The sequence below is a fragment of the Jaculus jaculus genome, chromosome 7 (assembly GCF_020740685.1).
Source record: "Jaculus jaculus isolate mJacJac1 chromosome 7, mJacJac1.mat.Y.cur, whole genome shotgun sequence".
In the NCBI taxonomy this organism is placed as follows: domain Eukaryota; kingdom Metazoa; phylum Chordata; class Mammalia; order Rodentia; family Dipodidae; genus Jaculus; species Jaculus jaculus.
Window position 1 is genome coordinate 4,165,312 of NC_059108.1, and position 19,029 is coordinate 4,184,340.

The window sequence follows — 19,029 nt, forward strand, 5'->3', positions numbered from 1 at the left end:
AAAAAAAAGAAAAAAGCAGAAGGGTTATTAAGCTCCTAGCTCTGTGGGCAGGCAAATGCAGTATCAGATGGCCACATACTGCATCTCACCATGGCAGATGTCACTGCGTGTTGGAGACACAGGTGACACAGAAGAAACCCGGGTGGCCTAACATTTTTAGAACAATCCCCTTGAAGTAGCTAATCTGGCCCCTGGCACCTCCAGAGTCGGCCATTACTGCTGCCCATGACATTTATCTTCCACTGGGCTCCACTTCCGCTCAGTGTGGCTTCCTTCCACACGTGAACTGTTAGGGGACAATGCACAGCCAGGCCATAGCAATCACAATGCCTTGCCACCCTCGCCCACAGAGTGGGCCCCGCGCTTGAAAACCCTGTTCTCAACAAGGGAAGGCACCAGCCCCTGAGGGCCACGGTCCTGGGACAATCCAGAATATGAACCTGTGGTGTGTTCCAAACATACGACAGACGAGGTAGCAATACTGCTCTAATTTGCACGCACACTTGTTTTCCAAAGGACTCTAGATTTATTCTGCATGGAAACTAAGTGCTCCCCCGACCAAAGGGTGCTGAGGCTGAAGGGGCTGCCTGTGCCGACAGCCCAGCCAGGCCTGGCCCCTGCCTCAGTCTGATGGCTCCACGCAGCTGGGGAAGCAACCTGGAGAAGGGTCTGCAGGACCCGCGAGCCTGCGTGATGTGGCCCGTGCTTGCCACTCACACGCCCGCGGCCATCAGCCCTCTGAGGACGATGAGCCGTCTTCTGGAATGTCCTTGCCTTCTCTCCGGCAGAACACGCACCGGGTGAAGATTTCAGACGGGCTGTCGCTACCAAAGCTGGAGAAAGGCCGGTCACACCCCTTACACTGACGTGAACCGGTTTCAAAGAACGGAAAGGCAGTGCTGGTTAGAGGGGATCGGGCATGGAGCTCCACACAACCACATCAAGCTATCTAAGCTATCAAGACAAGGCTCCCCTCTCTGGAGTCGCTAACCCCACAGAATGCATATGGCAGGCTCAGAGAACAAGACTGGGCTCAGGCTTCTTCTCCCTCCCTCTTCCTCCCCAGGGGTAAGTGGGTCCTGAGGGCTGGACGTGGAGCAGCCGCGTGTTGCGGACAAGGACGGGTGGGAGGGCCCCGGTTCCTTGATATGCTGGGGACACCTGACTTCTAGAACCAAGGGAGGCAAATAGTACCTCATAAAAACTCTACCATTGGGCTACATCACCAACTTTTCTGTATGCAGGGTTTTTGTTTGTTTGTTTGTTTGTTTGTTTTTAGGTAGGATCTCCCTCTAGCCAAGTGTAGTCTCAGGCTAGCCTCAAACTCACCGAGATCCTCCTATCTCTGCCTCCCCGAGTGTGGGGATTAAAGCTAATTTTTTCCCCTTTGCTTTTCCTTTTTTTTTTTGGTTTTTCAAGATAGGGTCTCACTCTAGCTCAGGCTGACTTGGGATTCACTGTGGAGTCTCAGGGTGGCCTTGAACTCACGGCGATCCTCCTACCATGCCTGGCTTTTCTTTTCCTTATTTTTTTAAATTTTATTTATTTGAGAGAGAGAAAAAAAAATGAGAAAATAGATGCACCAGGGCATCCAGACAGAGGCATGTGCCACCATGTGCACCTGTCATACCTGGGCCCTGAGGAATTGAACCTGGGTCCTTAACCTGAGCAGGCAAGCACTTTAGCTGTTCAACCACCTCTCCAGCCCCACTGTATGAGTTTTTATTTTGGGACAGGGTCTCACTATGTAACTATGTAAAAGTCTTGAATTTACAGTCCTCCTGCATAAGTTTCCCAGTAGCTGTGATGAGCAGTGTACACCACCACACCTGACTAGCCCACAGATTTCTGAACCAAAAAGGAATTTTATTTACTTTTCAGATTTTGGACACAGATTGGCACCATTAACCTAGGCTAGCATCTAATTCACAATCATGCAGTTCTAGCCTCCTGGAGGAGCAACCATGTCTCCTCACCAACAGGGCTTTCAAATAGACTCTGAGCATCAGGAGACTCTGTGCTGACCTCTGATCACCTCCTCATGCTGACCTCTGACCACCTCCTCATGCTGACCTCTGATCACCTCTTCACGCTGACTTCTGAGCATCTCTTCATCTGACCTCTGATCACCTCCTCATGCTGACCTCTGATCACCTCCTCATGCTGACCTCTGACCACTTCCTCATGCTGACCTCTGATCACCTCTTCACGCTGACTTCTGAGCATCTCTTCATCTGACCTCTGATCACCTCCTCATGCTGACCTCTGATCACCTCCTCATGCTGACCTCTGACCACTTCCTCATGCTGACCTCTGATCACCTCTTCACGCTGACTTCTGAGCATCTCTTCATCTGACCTCTGATCACCTCCTCATGCTGACCTCTGATCACCTCCTCACGCTGACCTCTGAGCATCTCCTCATGCTGACCTCTGGGCATCTCTTCATCTGACCTCTGATCATCTCCTCATGCTGACCTCTGATCACCTCCTCATGCTGACCTCTGGGCATCTCTTCATCTGACCTCTGACCACCTCCTCATGCTGACCTCTGAGCATCTCTTCATCTGACCTCTGACCACCTCCTCATGCTGACCTCTGATCATCTCCTCATGCTGACCTCTGAGCATCTCCTCATGCTGACCTCTGATCACCTCCTCATGCTGACCTCTGACCACCTCCTCATGCTGACCTCTGAGCATCTCTTCATCTGACCTCTGATCACCTCCTCATGCTGACCTCTGATCACCTCCTCACGCTGACCTCAGAGCAGCTCCTCATGCTGACCTCTGATCACCTCCTCATGCTGACCTCTGATCACCTCCTCACGCTGACCTCTGATCACCTCCTCATGCTGACCTCTGATCACCTCTTCACGCTGACCTCTGATCACCTCCTCATGCTGACCTCTGACCACCTCCTCATGCTGACCTCTGATCACCTCCTCATGCTGACCTCTGATCACCTCCTCATGCTGACCTCTGATCACCTCCTCATGCTGACCTCTGACCACCTCCTCATGCTGAGCTCTGATCACCTCCTCATGCAGACCTCTGGGCATCTCTTCATCTGACCTCTGATCACCTCCTCATGCTGACCTCTGATCACCTCCTCACGCTGACCTCTGATCACCTCCTCATGCTGACCTCTGATCACCTCCTCACGCTGACCTCTGATCACCTCCTCATGCTGACCTCAGAGCAGCTCCTCATGCTGACCTCTGATCACCTCCTCATGCTGACCTCTGAGCATCTCCTCATGCTGACCTCTGATCACCTCCTCATGCTGAGCTCTGATCACCTCCTCATGCTGACCTCTGGGCATCTCTTCATCTGACCTCTGATCACCTCCTCATGCTGACCTCTGACCACCTCCTCATGCTGACTTCTGAGCATCTCTTCATCTGACCTCTGATCACCTCCTCATGCTGACCTCTGATCACCTCCTCATGCTGACCTCAGAGCAGCTCCTCATGCTGACCTCTGACCACCTCCTCATCCTGACCTCTGGGCATCTCTTCATCTGACCTCTGATCACCTCCTCATGCTGACCTCTGTGTGTCTCCTCCATGGAAAGTTTGTTTCTGGCTGAAACCCATAGCACAGTAGATATGGATGGCACAGCTCACCTCCTTCCTCTGCCAGCCAGTATCAAGCCAGTCTCTCCAGAGGGAACATTTAGACCATTACAGAGTCCTCTCATGGGATCCCACTGAGATGTACCCTCAAGGTAACAAGACCTGTCCTGGCACCCAGTGTCCCTTGCTTTGCTCCCACATGAGCGCAGGACACTCCAGCCTGGTATAAGAAAACACAGCTCCTTTACCTGCTGTCTTCTGTAGCCTGTTTCCCATGGCCTAACTCCAGGGCAAGAGGACTCACAGTGGAGGCAGCGCCCAGGCCTGTCTTGGTCACTGCTCTATAGCAGCTGGCTTCCAGGGTCTATAGACTAACATGGCCACAAGAGCCATAAGGACCAGCAGGCCATAAACACAAGGTCTTGGGCTAGAGGGATGCCTCAGTGGTTAAGGCACTTGCCTGCAGAGCCTAAGGACCCAGGTTTGATTCCCTAGTACTCATGTAAGCTAGATGCACGCTTCGAGGTCTTAGTGGGGCCTACCCTTCCCTGCCCTCACATCAGTCTTTCCCAGAAGCAGCAATTTCCAGCCAGAGCTCCTGAGACCTTGTGAGGAGAGGGAGTACACCTTTTCCTGAGTCCAGCAAGAGTGGAACTGACCGTGTCCCCCCTCCCAGGCGCAGGACGTGGCTGTTCCTCTACTCATCACTGCTTGCTCAGGTCTTATCCCGCCACAGGCCTCCTCATGAGCCCCACTGCTCAGACACAGCAGGCTTGCTGCTGCCCCAGGGCCCTGCACTGGCAGTTTCCGATACTGGCAAGTTCCTCCCCTAAGTATCTGTACAACTCAGCCCCTCACTAACTTCATGTTTAGGTACCTGTCAACTTACCAATAAGGCCTGTCCAGACCCTTTTACAATATTACAGAGTCTGGTAGAGAGTTTGCCTAGCATGCACAAGGCCTTTAAACAATCTAATAAAGCAGGTGCAAACCTGTGATTCTAGCATTTGGGAGGCCAAAGTGGGGGACTGAGTGTTCTAGGCCAGCCTGATGAGACTGGAGAGATGGCTCAGCAGTTAAAGTGCTTGCTTGCAATTCTGACATCCCAGGTTGGATTCCCAACTACACACATAAAGCCAGATACACAAAGTGATGCATACATCTGAAGTTCATTTGCAGAAGGAAGAGGCCTTGGCCTGCTATATGCTCTCTTTTTCAAGGCTGGGGTATAACTCAGTGATAGAGCACTTGACTTACATGTACAAAGCCCTATGTCCCATCCCTTAGCACTGAAAAAATTATAAATAAGTAAGCAAGTTGGGTGTACATCTCTAATGCCAGCATTTGGGAGGTCAGTGCAGAAGAATCAAGAGTTTAAGACAGCCTGGACTCCATTGTAAGACCCTGTTTCAAAAAGAAGTAAGTAGGGGCTGGAGAGATGGCTTAGCGGTTAAGCGCTTGCTTGTGAAGCCTAAGGACCTTGGTTCAAGGCTCGATTCCCCAGGACCCACGTTAGCCAGATGCACAAGGGAACACACGCCGTTTGCAGTGGATGGAGGCCCTGGCGCGCCCATTTTTTTTTTTCTCTCTCTCTCCATATATATACCTCTTTCCCTCTGTCATAGGGCTGGAGAGATGGCTTAGCAGTTAAAGCACTTGCCTACAAAGCCTAAGAACCCATGTTCAACTCTCCAGATTCCACATTAGCCAGGCACACAAAAGTGAGGCAAGCACAAGGTTGCACATGCCCACTAGGTGGCACAAGCATCTGGAATTGATTGCAGTGGCTGAGACCCTGGCATGCCAATTCGCATACCAATTCATTCTCCCTCCCTCCCTCTCTCTCTCTCTCTCTCTCTCTCTCTCTCAAATTAAAAATAAAAGTAAAAGTTTTTAAATAAAAGTAAATAAGGCTGGAGAGATGGCTTAGTGGTTAAGGCACTTGCCTGAGAAGCCTGAGGACCCAGGTTCAATTCCCCAGAACCCACATAAGCCAGATGCACAAGGTACTGCATGCGTCTGGAGTTGTGTTTGCAGTGGCTGGAGGCTCTGGTGTGCCTATTCTGTGTGTGTCGCATGTGTGCACACAAACATTCATGCACGCATGTGTCTCTGCCTCTTTCTCAAATAAATAAATTAAATTAAAAATTTAAAGTAAATAAATATAACAACCTCTAGTACACTTCTCTCCCTTGTTATTTTTCTTCAAATTGTTGGTAACCATGTAACTCACCATGTATATTTTTATGTTTTTTTTATGAGAGAGAATTGGCACACCACTGCAAATGAACTCCAGATGTGTGCATCACCTGTGGGCATGTGTCACCTTGAGCATCTGGCTTATGTGGGTTCTGGAGAGTCAAGCCTGGGTCCTCACACTTGGCAGACAAGAGCCTTGACTCCTAAGCCGTCTCTCCAGCCCTGTCATGTGCTAAATACCTTATTTGCTTCACCTCTTAGAATTCAAACTCCCACAAGGCAGTGATTTCACTGTTCGTAGTTGTATTTACAATGGCCCAACAAATGTTTTCTCAAGGAATAATAAATCAGTGAGTCTTTTACCCAATACCAACCTGCTTCACCTTTAAACCCATGGACTTTTTGTACTCGATTACCAAAGGAATTTTGTCGATTTGCTCAATATTCCACAGTCTCATCGTCTTGTCCTAAAACAAGTTAAAAAGGAAGCCAGCGGTCAAAAACAGGGGGTAAATGTCCCCCCACAGGTTCACGTGTTTGAGCACTTGGTTCCCAGAGGGTGGCGCTGTTTGGGAAGGTGGTGGAACCTTTAGGAAGTGGAGCCTCAGTGGGGGAAAGTAAGTCACTGTAGGAGGGCCGTGGAGTTTTATAGCCCTGCCTGACTTCCTGTTGTCTTTCTCTGACTCCTGACTATGGATGCAGTGAGGCCAGCTGCCTCTTGCTCCTGCCACCATGCCTTCCTTGCCATGATGGACACTGTAAGCCCCCTAGAACTGTGAGCCAAAATAAACTCATCCTTCTGCCATCCCGTTTGTTTGTTTGTTTTGGTTTAGGTTTTGGAGGCAGGGTGTCACTTTGGCCCAGGCTGACCTGGAATTAACTAGGTAGTCTCAGGGTGGCCTTGAACTCATGGTGATCCTCCTACCTCTGCCTCCCAAGTGCTGGGATTAAAGGTGGGTGCCACCATGCCCAGCTGATTTCTTAAGTTCCTTCTTATCAGGCACTTGCTTACAGCGACAATGAGAAAAACAGGGGTAACCAACATAGCCATGTACAGCAAGAGCAGGACAGCATTCCACTGCAGAAGAAATGAGCTGTCCAGCCACAAAAAGACGTGGGGAAACCATAAATGTACATTTTTCAGGTGAACGAGGCAGGTCTAAAAATGTATAGTTCCAATTATAAGACATTTTGGTTCTGCCAACCCTTTAGAGACAGCAAAAAAAGATCATTCAGTGGGGGTTCTGGGGAAGAGGAGGAAGGATGACCAAACAGAGAACAAGGAGTTTTCCAGACAGTGACATTATTCCGTTGGATGCTGTCATGGTGAATGCATGGCACACTTGGCCAAGCTCACAGGGCACACAATATGAAGAACAGAACAATGGCCACTCTGTGGTGGCTGCCTGGGAGCGAGCAAACTGGGGGGAGATAAGCAAAGGCAGAGAACACAGGAGAACCATGGTCCATCGATGAGACACACGCACACAAAAACACCCGACTGCTCACCACAAGACGAGCCAGCTCTACCACGCTGCTGCGAAAAGCGCCCCTCCAGAAATCAACCCCAAACTGGGTTGAAAAGAGGATATCTCCTGAAAGTCTCCGGTCCGGAGTGCTGTGTGTCCTTCCAGTTTATAGTTTCAGTAACAAGTGGAGCCAAGCAAGCAAGTGGGCATTGCAGAAGCAGATACATGATGGTTAGCGGCTGTAACTCGCTCAAGGAGATGGGGAGAGGGTGTACAAGGGAGAAAATTCCAAAACTGAATATGTGCAGTTCTTATCTTCAGCAAGCGGGACTGGCCAGTCTCGTGTCCTTGGGCAAGAATGGGGTTTCCATAACAGCCTCGGGCCTTCTTTCCTAGCAACTCTGTAACGTGCCCTCGTTCTGCGCAACATCTGCCAGGGCCCAAGAGAAACTGCAGAGGAAGCAGCACCGTGAACACTGCTCTTACTGCTAGCCTGACAACCAGCTCCAGGGTGATGGTGACAGACACGCTGATCAATCAAAGCAGAAATCCAGAGGCTCCAGAGAAGTTGACACTAAATCAGACTGCCAGCAGGACTGCCATGGCTCAGGAAACATTGCAAAAGACAGGGCGAAAAGATTGTAAGAGCCACAGAGTGGGTAAAAGTACCCTGAGGCACAGGCCCCCTCCGTTACCCCACAGGGACTGACTGAGTTCCTCATGATCCACAGTGAACACCACAGCCCCCCCCCCAAGGAGACCCCTAGGGAGATGGGAGCAGAGGAACGGGGATAAAAAGAGTATAACCTGTTATAAAATACATAAAATTGAATTTAAAATAAATGCCGGATGTAATGGTGCACGCCTTTAATTTCAGCACTTGGGAGTCAGAGGTAGGAGGATCACTGTGAGTTCAAGGCCACCCTGAGACTACATAGTGAATTCCAGGTCAGCCTGAGCTAGAGTGAGGCCCTACTTCAAAAAACAAAAACAAAAACAAAAACAAAAACAAAAACAAAAACAAAAAAAAAAAAAAAACAGGACTGGAGGTATAGCTTAGAGGTTAAGGTATTTGCCTGCAAAGCCAAAAGACCCAGGTTCAATTCCCCAGGACACCCACGTAAACCAGATGCACAAGGGGGTGAACATGTCTGGAGTTCATTTGCAGTGGCTGGAGGCCCTGGTACATCCATTCTCTCCTTTCCTCTCTCTTTCTCTCTCCCTCCCTCCCTCCCTCCCTCTTTCCCTGTCAAATAAATAAATAAATAAAATATTTAAAAAAAAAAACAGTTACGGTGGCATGCATCTATAATCCCAGCACACAAGAAGTTAAATAGGAAGGCTCACTATGTAGGAAGATGGGCAGGAGGTAAGGACAGAGGACAGAAGAAGGACAAGGGAAGGGAAGATGAATCTAAGCCAAAGATTTTCCATAATGCCTCCATAAAGAAATGCACATACACACTTTAATCCCATCATTTGGGACACAGAGGTAGGAGGATCTCTGTGAGTTCGAGGCCAGTCTGGAACTACAGAGTAAGTTTCAGGTCAGCTTGGGCTAGAATGAGACCCTACCTCAAAAAAATAAATAAATAAAAATAATTTTTTAAATGATGTTTTCTTGTCATCTTGCTTGTAAACCAGTGAGACTATTGGTTTTCCATTCTATGGGATTGTAAGATATTAAATTTGTGTTGTTTGGTGTTTAAACAGTACAGTCTGTAATAATTACAGCAGCAATAAAAAAAAAAAATCTCATGCACTGAGTCATGTTCCATTTCCTAATTCTTAGCAGTTGCAACAAATATCTTGTGGAGAGACAAAAGCAGAAATGTGTGATCAGATTACTGGCCCCTGCAGGTTAAAAACGGGCCAGATGCACAAAGTGGCTCATGTATCTGGAGTTTGTCTGAGATGGCAATTGGCCCTACTGCACCCACTCTCATTCACTCTGTCTGTCATAAATAAATAAAATATTTAATAAATAATACATATTAACTAACAAACAGAGAGCGTGTTGGGTGACATCAGGTAGAAGCTTGTCCCGGACGCAGTGGTGTGGAGAGGGAGGGAAGGTCCACCTGGGACCTCAGGTAGTCTCTGCTGCTTGCTGGCCACTTACCTGTCAGCAGGTCATCTCTCCAGCAGAGCACACGTGTCAATGGTGCTGGACAAACACCCAGCCGTCCCCACGCTCACAGAGGGAAGGCCTGCTTTCCACACTCCAGGAAGCTCCCGGGTGTAGATATCAAACTGAGCCTACTTGGGAATTTACAGCTTTGTTTTTTGTTTTATGAGACAGGGTCTCAATATATCGCGCAGGCTGGCCTCAGACTCCCAATCCTAACTGTCACAGCCTCCCAACGCTGCGTCTGCACACTTGCTCCACCACACCTGGCCAGGATTTTCATACCCAGATATGGGATTGACACTTCCACCGTCATCGATCCTGACAAGTATGACAGACACTTTAAGTCTCTCGCCACTTGGCCCCTTTTACCTTGGAAGCCGAGAGGATCCATTTCTTGTTGTTGCTAACAGCAACATTCATCACCCAATCATCATGTCCCTGAAGAAAAACAAGTTAACAAGGACCTGATGTTGCTTGCTAATTGCACCCCCCATTCTATCAACATGTAATGTGGAATATAAATGACGAAAATGGGTGGTGTGTGTGGCACGGTGCCGCACCATGGGGCTGGGCGGGGTGTTTCCACCTGGCCTAGGTCTTCACTCGTATGCTTGTCTCCTAGGAAACCCCCTCCCAGAGGCCCTACCAAGGCTTTTGGCTTCAAGTAACCGGTTTTTTTTGGGGGGTGGGGGTGAGGTGAGGTAGGGTCTCACTCTAGTCCAGGCTGACCTGGAATTCACTATGGAGTCTCAGGGTGGCCTCGAACTCAGGCGATCCTCCTACCTCTGCCTCCCAAGTGCTGGGATTAAAGGCATGCACCACCACGCCCAGCTAAGTAACTGGTTTTTTAAAAATATTTTTTATATATTTATTTGCAAGCAGAGAGAGAAGAGAGACAAATAGAGAGAATGGTCACATCAGGGCATCTAGCCACTGCAAACAAATTCCAGATGCATGTGCCACCTTGTGCATCTGGCTTACATGGATACTGGGGAATCGAGCCTCGAACTGGGGTCCTTAGGCTTCACAGGCTAGGGCTTAACCACTAAGCCATCTCTCCAGCCCTGTCCTTTTACTTATGGAAAGTGAGGCAACACCATGGGCTAGGAAGACTGGGAGCAAAAGGAGCTAGATTGCTATATATAGCAAAAGGACAGAAATTCGAGGGTGTGGGACTGGGAAGATGGCTCAGCAGTTAAAGGTGCTTGCTTGTAAAGTCTGCCTGCTCAGGTTCAATTTCCAAGCCACCTACATAAGCCGGATACAAAAAGTGGTGCGAGAACTGGAGAGATGGCTTAGTGGTTAAGGCTTTTGCCTGTGAAGCCTGAGGACCCGTGTTCAACTCTCCAGACCCCACATAAGTCAGACACACAGGGTGACAAGCACACAAGGTCACACATGTGCCATGTGTCTGGAATTTGATTACAATGGCTGGAGGCCCTGGCACACCAATTCTCCCTCTCTCTCTCTCTTCACAGTAACTCCAGATGCATGTTCCACTTTGTGCACCTGGCCCTCTACAGGTGCTGGGGAATTGAATCCAGGCCACTCAGCTTGTGAGCAAGCACCTTAACCCCCAGTCACCTCCCCGGCCTTAGCGTCCCTTTTAAATCACATCACCCTGTGTTTTTTCCCTTCTACTAATCCCTGTTGTGACTTATGTGGGTGTCTTTCCAGTCCTTCTGCATGGAATGACAGCACCCTTGGGAGGTATCTTGGGGGGGGTCTATCCCATTGCCTGTGACTCAGTACGGCGCCCTGCATACACAGAAGCCCGGCCAGCAGTGGTGGGGCACACCAGTCATGCCAGCACTCGGGTGGCTTGAGACAGAAGGATCACAAGCACGAGGTCAACCTGAACTACATAATATAACCTCATCGAAAGAAAGAAAGAAAGAAAGAGCCGGGCATGGTGGCACTTGCCTTTAATCCCAGCTCTTGGGAAGCAGAGGTAGGAGGACTGCCAAGAGTTCAAGGCCACCCTGAGACTACATAGTGAAGTCCAGGTCAGCCTGAGATAGAGTGAGACCCTAACTCAAAAAAAAAAAAAAAAAAAGAGTTCTGGAGAGATCGCTTAGTGGTTAAGGCACTTGCCTGCAAAGCCAAAGCCAAAGGACCCAGGTTTGATTCCTCAGGACCCACATAAACCAGATGCAAAAGATGGTACATGTATCTGGAGTTTGTTTGCAGTGGCTGGAGGCCCAGTCATGCCCATTCTCCCTCCCTCCCTCCCCCTCCCTCCCTCCCTCCCTCCCTTCCTCTCTTTCTCAACCTCTTTCAAATAAATAAATAAAAATTAATTATTTTTTTTAAAAAAGTAAAGAAAGGGAAGGGAAGGGAAGGAAAGGAAAGGAAGAACCTCTTAAGTTCTCTATGCGATGTTGGCACTTGTACCTTCAGGGACAGCTTCCGGTATCCTTCTCCTACGTCCCAGATGGCCACTGTCTTGTCATACCCTCCAGAGATTAGAAAAGAGCCTGCAACACATGAAGGGTCTGGGTGGGGAGACGTCTTCCCCGCTCTGGCGAGGGAGCGGCTTGACGCACCACTGTCGCTGTTGTAGGTAGGCAGGCATCAGCCAGCTTGGAGGTCCCGAAACAAGGGACCCCACTGCTGTCTCCCTGGTACGAAAGGGAGCGATGTGAATGCATCAGAGCTATGGTCCCTCCCTTAAGAGTTAATCCAACAAAGCCTGTCAGCCAGTCACCTGCTCAAGAGACCACTCCTCACCTAAAGACATGCTGAAGCGGAGGGCAGAATAGTCACCCACTAATGAAATAATGTGCTGTATACCCAGGAGTCCCTTCCCCTTCCCCAGGCGGTTGCCCTGAGGACCTCAGTGCTGAGCCTCCATGCTAGAGTTCTCTTTTTTCCTGTGGAGATAAACCACACACACACACACTTCTAATTTTATTTTCATTAGTTATAGATATACTCAGTATGGAAACAACACACGTTGGTAGTACCATCCTTTCCCTCATCCCTGCCCCTTTTCCAAAGGGGTCCTCCCCGTTGGGGACACAGGTCATCCCCATGGGGATTGTGGGTTGTGGGTTGTGGGGGCAGCAGTCAGTTATTGGGGGAGGCAGTGCCTCTGGGCATGACGTCTCAACTTGTGTCTCGAACAATCTTTCCACCCCCTCTTCCCCAGAATTCCCTGAGCTGCGGAGGGTTTGTCTTAAGTCTCCTTCAGTGATGGGCTCCCAGGAGCCTCTGGGCCTCTGCTTCGGTGGGTGTTGAGTGTCTTCCACGTCCATCTCCTTCACCCTGCTGCTGACATCAGGGTCTCCAAGAAAGCGGCACTTTTGCTCATCCCCCAATCCCTGTGGAGTTCTGACTCTTTCCTACCTTCTTGTCTGCCCTCGCACTCAGGGGCTGGCTTGTCTTTTTCTCATGGAATCTCCTTGGCACTACCCACTCCTCATTACCCATGCGCCTAACTTTATTCATGGTTGTGAGATAAAGGCCTCGGCAGCATGAAAATCTGCAGCAGCCCTGTGGCTCTGAGCACGCGGAAGCCCTTGTCTGTGCCACTCAATGACCAGTCACTGGATTCGTGGTGTTCAAGGTAGCGATGGGCCAGACGTTGTGGAAGACAGCTTGTCAGCAACTGCTGAACTAACTGTTGCTCCTAGGAGAAATGGTTCTTGCGAGTCTCCGGTCGCATCAGGCTTGATGATTGTAATTCGAGCACTAGGGAGCCAGAGGCAGCAGGATTGAAAAATTGAGGTCACAGGCTGGAGAGATGGCTTAGTGGTTAAAGTACTTGCCTGCGAAGTCTAAGGACCCAGGTTCAATTCCCCAGTACCCACATAAGCCAGATCGATGCACAAGATAGCGCAAGTATCTGGAACTCATTTGCAGTGGCTGGCCCATTCTCTCTCTCTATCTGCTCCTCTCTCAAATAAACACATTTTTTAAAATTTTTTATTTATTTATTTATTTGAGAGTGACAGACATAGAGAGAAAGACAGATAGAGGGAGAGAGAGAGAATGGGCGCGCCAGGGCTTCCAGCCTCTGCAAATGAACTCCAGACGCGTGCACCCCCTTGTGCATCTGGCTAACGTGGGACCTGGGGAACCAAGCCTTGAACCGGGGTCCTTAGGCTTCACAGGCAAGCGCTTAACCGCTAAGCCATCTCTCCAGCCCTAAACACATTTTTTAAAAAATTTTATTTTTTGTTGTTTTTTGAGATAGGGTCTGACTGTACCCCAGGATGACCTGGAATTCACTCTGTAGTTTCAAAGTGGCCTTGAACTCACAGTGACCCTCTTACCTCTGCCTCCCAAGTGCTGGGATTAAAGTCATGAGCCACCAAACTTGGCTGTAAATACATTTTTAAAAAAGAAAATTTGAGGTCAGGGCTAGAGAGCAAGACTGTTTAAAATGAAAATAATAAGAAGAAGAGTGGGAGAGATGGCTCAGCGGTTAAGGGCTGCAAAACCCTGATGGCCCAGGTGTGATTCCCCAGTACCCACATGAAGGCAGATGCACAAGGTGGCACATGCATCTGGAGTTCCTTTGCAGCATAAGCAGGCACTGGTGTGCCATGCTCTGTTGTGTCTCTCCTTCTCAAATAAACACATAAAATATTTTTTAAAAAGCCCTGGAGAGCTGGTTTAGCAGTCAAGGCACTTGCCTGCAAAGCCTAAAGACACAGGTTTGATTGCCCAGTACCCACATAATCCAGATGCACAAAGAGGCACATGCATCTGCATTTGCAGTGTCTGGAAGCCCTGGTATGCCCATTCTTTCTCTCTATCTGCCTCTTTCTCTCTCACTCCTCTCTCAAATAATAAAAATATTAAAAAAAACAAAGGCCCTTAAATCTCTGGTGGCAACAGTTTCATAAATCAAGATATTCATTTGTATTTAAAGACATTTGTATTCAATATGTATGGGTGACTGACCAGCACTGAACTTGGCCAGCAGCCGTGAAACTCATGGTTAAATGAAGCACGCTGCACAAGTATTTCCACCCTAAGACATATGGCAGTGTTCTTATTGTGAGAAACATTAGCCAGGGGTCTGCGACCATGACTCAGTGGCTAAAGGTGTTTGCTTGCAAATCCTGCCGGCCAGCGTTCAAATCCCCAGCAACCCTGTAAAGTCAGATGTAAAAAGTGACATAAGGGCTGGAGGGATGGCTTAGTGGTTAAGGCGTTTGCCTGCAAAGCTAAAGGACCCAGGTTCGATTGCCCAGGACCCACGTTAGCCAGATGCACAAGGAGGCACATGCGTCTGGAATCCGTTTGCAGTGGCTGGAGGCCCTGGTGTGCCCATTCTCTTCCTCTCTCTCTCCCTCTCCCTCTCTCCCTCTTTCTCTGTTAAATAAATAAATAAATAAAAACAAAAAAAGTGACATAAGCATTTGGTGTTCGTTTGCAGTGACAAGAGACCCTGGCGCACCCATTCTCTCCCTCCCTCTCGCTCTCCCCCTCCCTCTTCTTCACACACATGCAAAATGACTAAAACTTGACATTAAAGTTTTAACCGGACAAACAGCCATGCAGTTGGGGACGATTTTAAACAGCAAGAGTACCAACAAAGGCACCGCGCACACGAGCGACACTAAACGGATCACCGTCGGGACTTCCTGCGAACTGAGACCAGAGGCCAAGGGACACGGTGTCCGCCCTCGGCAGAGAGGTGACGGCTCAGTTTGCCACGCTCTGCACGTGTGACCTTTAGATGGCCATGAATTTTGATCTTAGGGCTGCAGATAAACTTTTGGCAAGGAGGTGAATTTGCCGGCACACCATCTGGAAAGAAATGGTTGATGGTATGAGATCCTGAGCCCCCAAAAGGCCCAGGACAGGACTCGACGGGGCGCCCCTGGTGGTGTCTGACCGACGCAGGCCGTGTCTGCGCTGGCTTCCGCAGGCAGCGCCCATTCTAGCGTCCTAACAGGTACAAAGGAAATCAGCACGTCCCGGTACAAGGGAGACATACAAATTGGCCAAGTATCTCATATTTTTAAAAAACTTTTAAAATAGCGCAGAATGCTTCTAAAGAGGAAAAGATGCTCAGGGAGGCCCAACTGCCCACTTCTCACCAGACCTGGGCTGCACGCTTCGCCCTCAGGCCCTAGAACGGCCACTTAGCTGCACCTTCCTGGCCCGGGACAGCCTCCTGCCCCTGCCCCATGCGCCTGACAGCGCACCGGCTTCCTGCAGGGAAGCCCTCCTCCCTTGCCTGGTCAGTCCTGGCCCATGGGCCGCTCAGGTCTGCTCTGTGATTGGCTCAGAGAAGGCAAGGGTCCCAATCCCCAGGATTTGTGTGGGCACCGGGAGACAGCGGTCACTCTTCCCAGCACTGCCGGTGGCCAGCGCCAGGTTAGGCGCAGGAGGCACCTGCTGGAGAGGCCGCAGAGGGCTGGGTGTGGCCCCGCGGCGCCCCACGTGCCTAGCTGCCCAAGACCGCAGGAATGCAGGAGCCCACGTAAGCAGCCTTTCTGTTAAGGGCATTTGGTGTCCAGGATCACAAACTTACACAATTGCAAAGCTGGAGACGTGTTTCCTTTAAGATAGTGACCCTTAAGTTGTTGGGGCTGTTTGGTTTTGTTTTTTTCCCAAGTTCGGGTCTCACTTTAGGCCCTAGAACTCATTCTGTAGAACAACCAGGCTGGTCTTGAACTCATGGTGATCCTCCTACCTTAGCTTCCAGAGCCCTGGGATTAAAGCTGTGCGCCAATAAGTTTATGTCAGGTTGTTTGATATATATCCGGGAAGTTACTAAAATGCAGAATACTCAGCCCTTCCTACACAGAATCTGATGCCAAGGTCTTACGTGAGATTCATAAAACTATTTTTAACAAGACCACACTGTGAGAAATATCATCCCAAATAAAATTTCATACAAACTCAAAAAAAAAAAAAAAGTTTTCCTTACTTAAGCCACCAGCTGAATTTCTGCCACTAGTAAGCCTGTGCCCATGAATTCCTTCTTGGCATCATCATCATCATCATCATCACTATTATTATTATTATTTGTCCTTGAGGGAGAAAAGAACAAAAAAAAAAATCCCATCTCACTGCTGAAAAGCCTGGAAGTGGCGTCTTGGTCTGCACTTAGGAAGGACCATGAGGAAGCGTGTCTAGCAATCGTCTGAAAACTCAGTCTGGGGCAAGGGAGATGGCTTGTGTGTAAAGTGCTCAAAACACAAGCATGAGGACCTGAATGCCGAGCCCCAGCACCCACATAAATGCTGGGTGTGGCCGTGAGCACCTGGAATTCCAGCCCTGGAGAGGTGGAGACAGGGAATTCTTGACACTCATGGCTCACTGGTCAGATCTAGCTAGGTTCAGCAAAAGACGCTGCTTCAGGGAATGAGGAGGAAAATAACAGAGTAAGACACTCAGTCCCCCTTTGGCCTCCACATTCACACACACACATGTGCACATATGCCTGCACACACATGCATTTTTTTTCACTTATATATGTGGTGTACATGCAGGCATGTTTGCATGTGTGTGCAGGCATTCATTGAAGCAGTGTCTCTTGCTGAACCTAGCTAGGTCTTACCAGGGGTCTGGGGTTTAGCTCACTGGCAGAGCAGTTTCCTGTCACCAGAGTGCAGAAGGAACGTGGGAAGGAAGAGGCCGTCTCCACTTTGTTGCTCTGCATCTGTAGCCCCAGCAGCACTCAAGAAGCTGAGGGAGGAGGATTTCAAGTTCGAAGCCAGCCTAGGCTAGACAGCCACATGGGAAGGAAAGGGGCAGCAGAAGGGGAGAGGAGAGGCCCGCGCACACGTGAGTTACTCACTGTCTCTGGCAAAGGAGCAGGAGCTCACACAGCCTTCGTGACCCCGCATCAGAGTCACGCAGGCCCCACGGTTCCGAAATTCTCCTGTGTGGACGTTCCATATTTTCAGGGTTTTATCCCAGGAGCTGGTGCACAGGAAGTGGCCGCTGAAGGTGAAGCAGCAGTCTGAGATGGCATTGGAGTGTGCCCTGAAACACACACAGGGGGTCACACAGTGGCACGGTGTCCTGGGCAGACCTGAGAGCACGCCTGAGCGGCCCAGGTGTGGGCAGGGTCGGAGCCCTCCCCTGCACCCCTGCTTGCCGTGGTCCAGATGGGAGCTGCTCACACTGCGCATGTTACCGTGGCATTCCCACCTCGCTCACGTCAACACGCGTGCTGCGTGGCTTTCTGTGGTCCAGGCCCAGCTTACGAAGTACAGGACGTTCAGCAGGACCCTTGGCTTCTGCCCCATAAATGCCAGCAGCTCCTATGCCCACTTGAAACAACCACGAGTGTCTCCAAATACTGCCAATTGTGCATTGGGGAGAAAACTCTCTCCCAGCTAAGAAGCACAGGATTATCACCACCGGCTTGGGAGCCAGCCGTGGTGGCACATGCCTGTAATGCCAGGGCTTGGGAGGTCGAGACAAGAGGATTAGGAGTCCCATGCCAGCATGGGCTACATAATGAAACCTTATGGAAGAGATGGAGAAAGAGGGAAGGGAAGGAGGGAATAAGAAGAACCAAACAGAAATTTTAGAACTGAAAAATACAATAACTGAAATAAAAATTCACATAGCTTCACAATTGAATGGAAAAGACAGGGGAAAGAATTAGTGAATATGAGGACAGAACAATAAAAATCTGAACAAGAGAGAAGAACAAACTGAAGAAAGTTCAAGGCCACCCTGAGATTACATAGTAAATTCCAGGCCAGCCTATGCTAGAGTGAGACCCTACCTCAAAAAAAAAAAAAAAAGAAAAGAAAAGAAAAGAAAAGATACCCACAGGACTACGACAAAAGAGCTAACATTTGTGTCATTAAAGTACCACAAGGGGGCCAGACATGGTGGCGCACGCCTTTAGTCCCAGCACTCGGGAGGCAGAGGTAGGAGGATCTCCATGAGTTTGAGGCCACCCTGAGACTACATAGTGAATTCCAGATCAGCCTGGGCTAGAGTGAGACCCTATCTTGAAAAAAAAGAAAAAAAAGTGGGGGATGGGGGGAGAAGAATGAAAAAGCACCACAAAGGGAAGAGAAAGAAGGCCACAGCTGATATGAACTTGAAGAAATAGGTTGAAAGTTTATCAAACTGGGCAAAAGATATAAGCCTCCATAGTCAAGATTCTGAGTAAATCACAACCAAACACAGCAGATTTAAAGAAGTGTATCCCGGGCTGGAGAGATGGCTTAGCGGTTAAGCTCTTGCCCGTGAAGCCTAAGGACCCCGGCTCAAGGCTCGGTTCCCCAGATCCCACCTTAGCCAGATGCACAAGGGGGCGCACGCGTTTGGAGTTCGTTTGCAGAGGCTGGAAGCCCTGGCGCGCCCATTCTCTCTCTCTCTCCCTCTATCTGTCTTTCTCTCTGTGTCTGTCGCTCTCAAATAAATAAACAAATAATTTTAAAAAAAAGAAGTGTATCCCCAGACACATCATAACAAAACTTCAGAAACAAAGAAAAGGATCTGGAAAACATCAAGAGAGAAATGATATCTAACCTACACAAGGATAACAATTTAGATGATAGTGGATTTTCTCATCAGTAATCCCCGAAGCCAGAACAAAGCGACTGGCCAGTGAAAGGCAGCTGGGGAGACACACGGCTGCAACCAGAGCACAGAGAGGCAGAGGCAGGAGGACAGCTGCAAGTGTGAGACCAGCATGGCCTGCGTAGTGAGGTTCTTGTC

General features: G+C 49.4%; 1 protein-coding gene across 1 annotated transcript in view; it reads right to left on the reverse strand.

The window, feature by feature from the left end:
- Window positions 1–730: 730 nt before the first annotated feature.
- Wdr88 (WD repeat domain 88) overlaps window positions 731–19,029 on the reverse strand; it is a 43,873-nt gene continuing 25,574 nt past the window's right edge. Inside the window, exons 7-11 of the mRNA XM_004659827.2 lie at window positions 17,141–17,328; window positions 11,770–11,852; window positions 9,745–9,813; window positions 6,150–6,242; window positions 731–862 (exon numbers count right to left, since the gene is read on the reverse strand). Of these exons, the coding sequence (XP_004659884.2) occupies window positions 731–862; window positions 6,150–6,242; window positions 9,745–9,813; window positions 11,770–11,852; window positions 17,141–17,328 (565 nt within the window). The remainder of the gene's footprint in view (window positions 863–6,149; window positions 6,243–9,744; window positions 9,814–11,769; window positions 11,853–17,140; window positions 17,329–19,029) is intronic.